We start from the raw sequence: 1,142 nt of genomic DNA on the forward strand, positions 1-1,142 counted from the left end.
TTCGATATTGAGCGAGGCAAAGAATGATATCACCCCGTGGGGAGTCTCCACCAAGGGTCGTAGAGAAATTCTTTGAGTGAATCGTATCCCTGGCTGCTAGCTTGTAGCCTCTCCCAAGCGAGCTCGCCTGGTTTCTCCCACGACGAGTGAGTTATGAGCCCGTTTTACTGGTTCCTCAGCAACCATGGGCTCTCGCATCCTAACTTTCTTGTCCACCGTAGCATTCTCGGCTGATGCCGGAAAACTTCAACTACAAGCGTGATGGTCCCGATTCTCTCACGATAACCCTTAACACCACTAAGAATGGCCTTAGACAGTTCACTATTCAGTGTAGTCATCGATACCAAGATGATTGGCTCCAGCTCCGCGAAGATGATGAGTACCAGGATATCCTCCACGAGTTCCCTGAGTCCGGCCCTTGTGCCTATCGTGGTAACCTCGAGTTCGCGATGCGATGCGATGTGAAAGCCGAACGACTCTATTGACGCAACTCTTTCGATCAATACTCATTCACTCGTTATCAAGATCGCATGCGATACCGCGGGTTAGTCAAAATGCGGTTCATTAAACACTTCAAAGCTTCATTCCAAAATGTCTTCACACACTCGGGCTGGAAGTAGCCTGAGAATCGGCCACCTCAGTCGTTGTCGCTGAGGCTTCGGTGGTGACATCAACGTTGGTGGTGGCACTGATAGTAGTGACTGGGAAGTCAGCTGTAGTCGCGAGATTAGTGGCGACGTCGTCTGTTGTAGTAGCAGCAAATGTGGTGGATGAGGCCTCTCCAGTAACATCCGGAGATGTGGTTACTTCCGAGGGAGCTGCTGTGCTGGTCATTTGTGCAACAGTGTTAGGCTCGACAGGAGCGTCGGTAGTAACATCAGCCGCATCGGCTGTAGTTACCATTCCGGTAGTGTCAACAGCAACAGAAGTGGCCGTATTGGTTTCTTCGGGAGCGGCTGTTGTGCCGTCCTGGATTGTGGTGGTCTCAGTGACTTCATCGGTGGCTTCACTTGGAGTAGTGGTAACTGCAGCAGCCTCGCAAGTGCATGGCTCATTGGATGAATGGCAGGTGCTTGGTGTAGCCCAGTACTTGCAGTAGGAGCCAGGAGTATCCGAGGCACAACCAGCATCACAATTACGGG

At 51.6% G+C, this 1,142-nt stretch overlaps 1 protein-coding gene across 1 annotated transcript; it reads right to left on the reverse strand.

The window, feature by feature from the left end:
* Nucleotides 1-597: 597 nt before the first annotated feature.
* Nucleotides 598-903, reverse strand: Pmar_PMAR019425 (conserved hypothetical protein; the record flags this gene model as incomplete). Its single annotated transcript, XM_002774675.1, has 1 exon — nucleotides 598-903. The coding sequence occupies one exon, from the start codon at nucleotides 901-903 to the stop codon at nucleotides 598-600; it is 306 nt and encodes a 101-aa protein (XP_002774721.1).
* Nucleotides 904-1,142: the final 239 nt, after the last annotated feature.

The sequence above is a fragment of the Perkinsus marinus genome (genome assembly GCF_000006405.1).
Source record: "Perkinsus marinus ATCC 50983 genomic scaffold scf_1104296958002, whole genome shotgun sequence".
Lineage (NCBI taxonomy): Eukaryota > Perkinsozoa > Perkinsida > Perkinsidae > Perkinsus > Perkinsus marinus.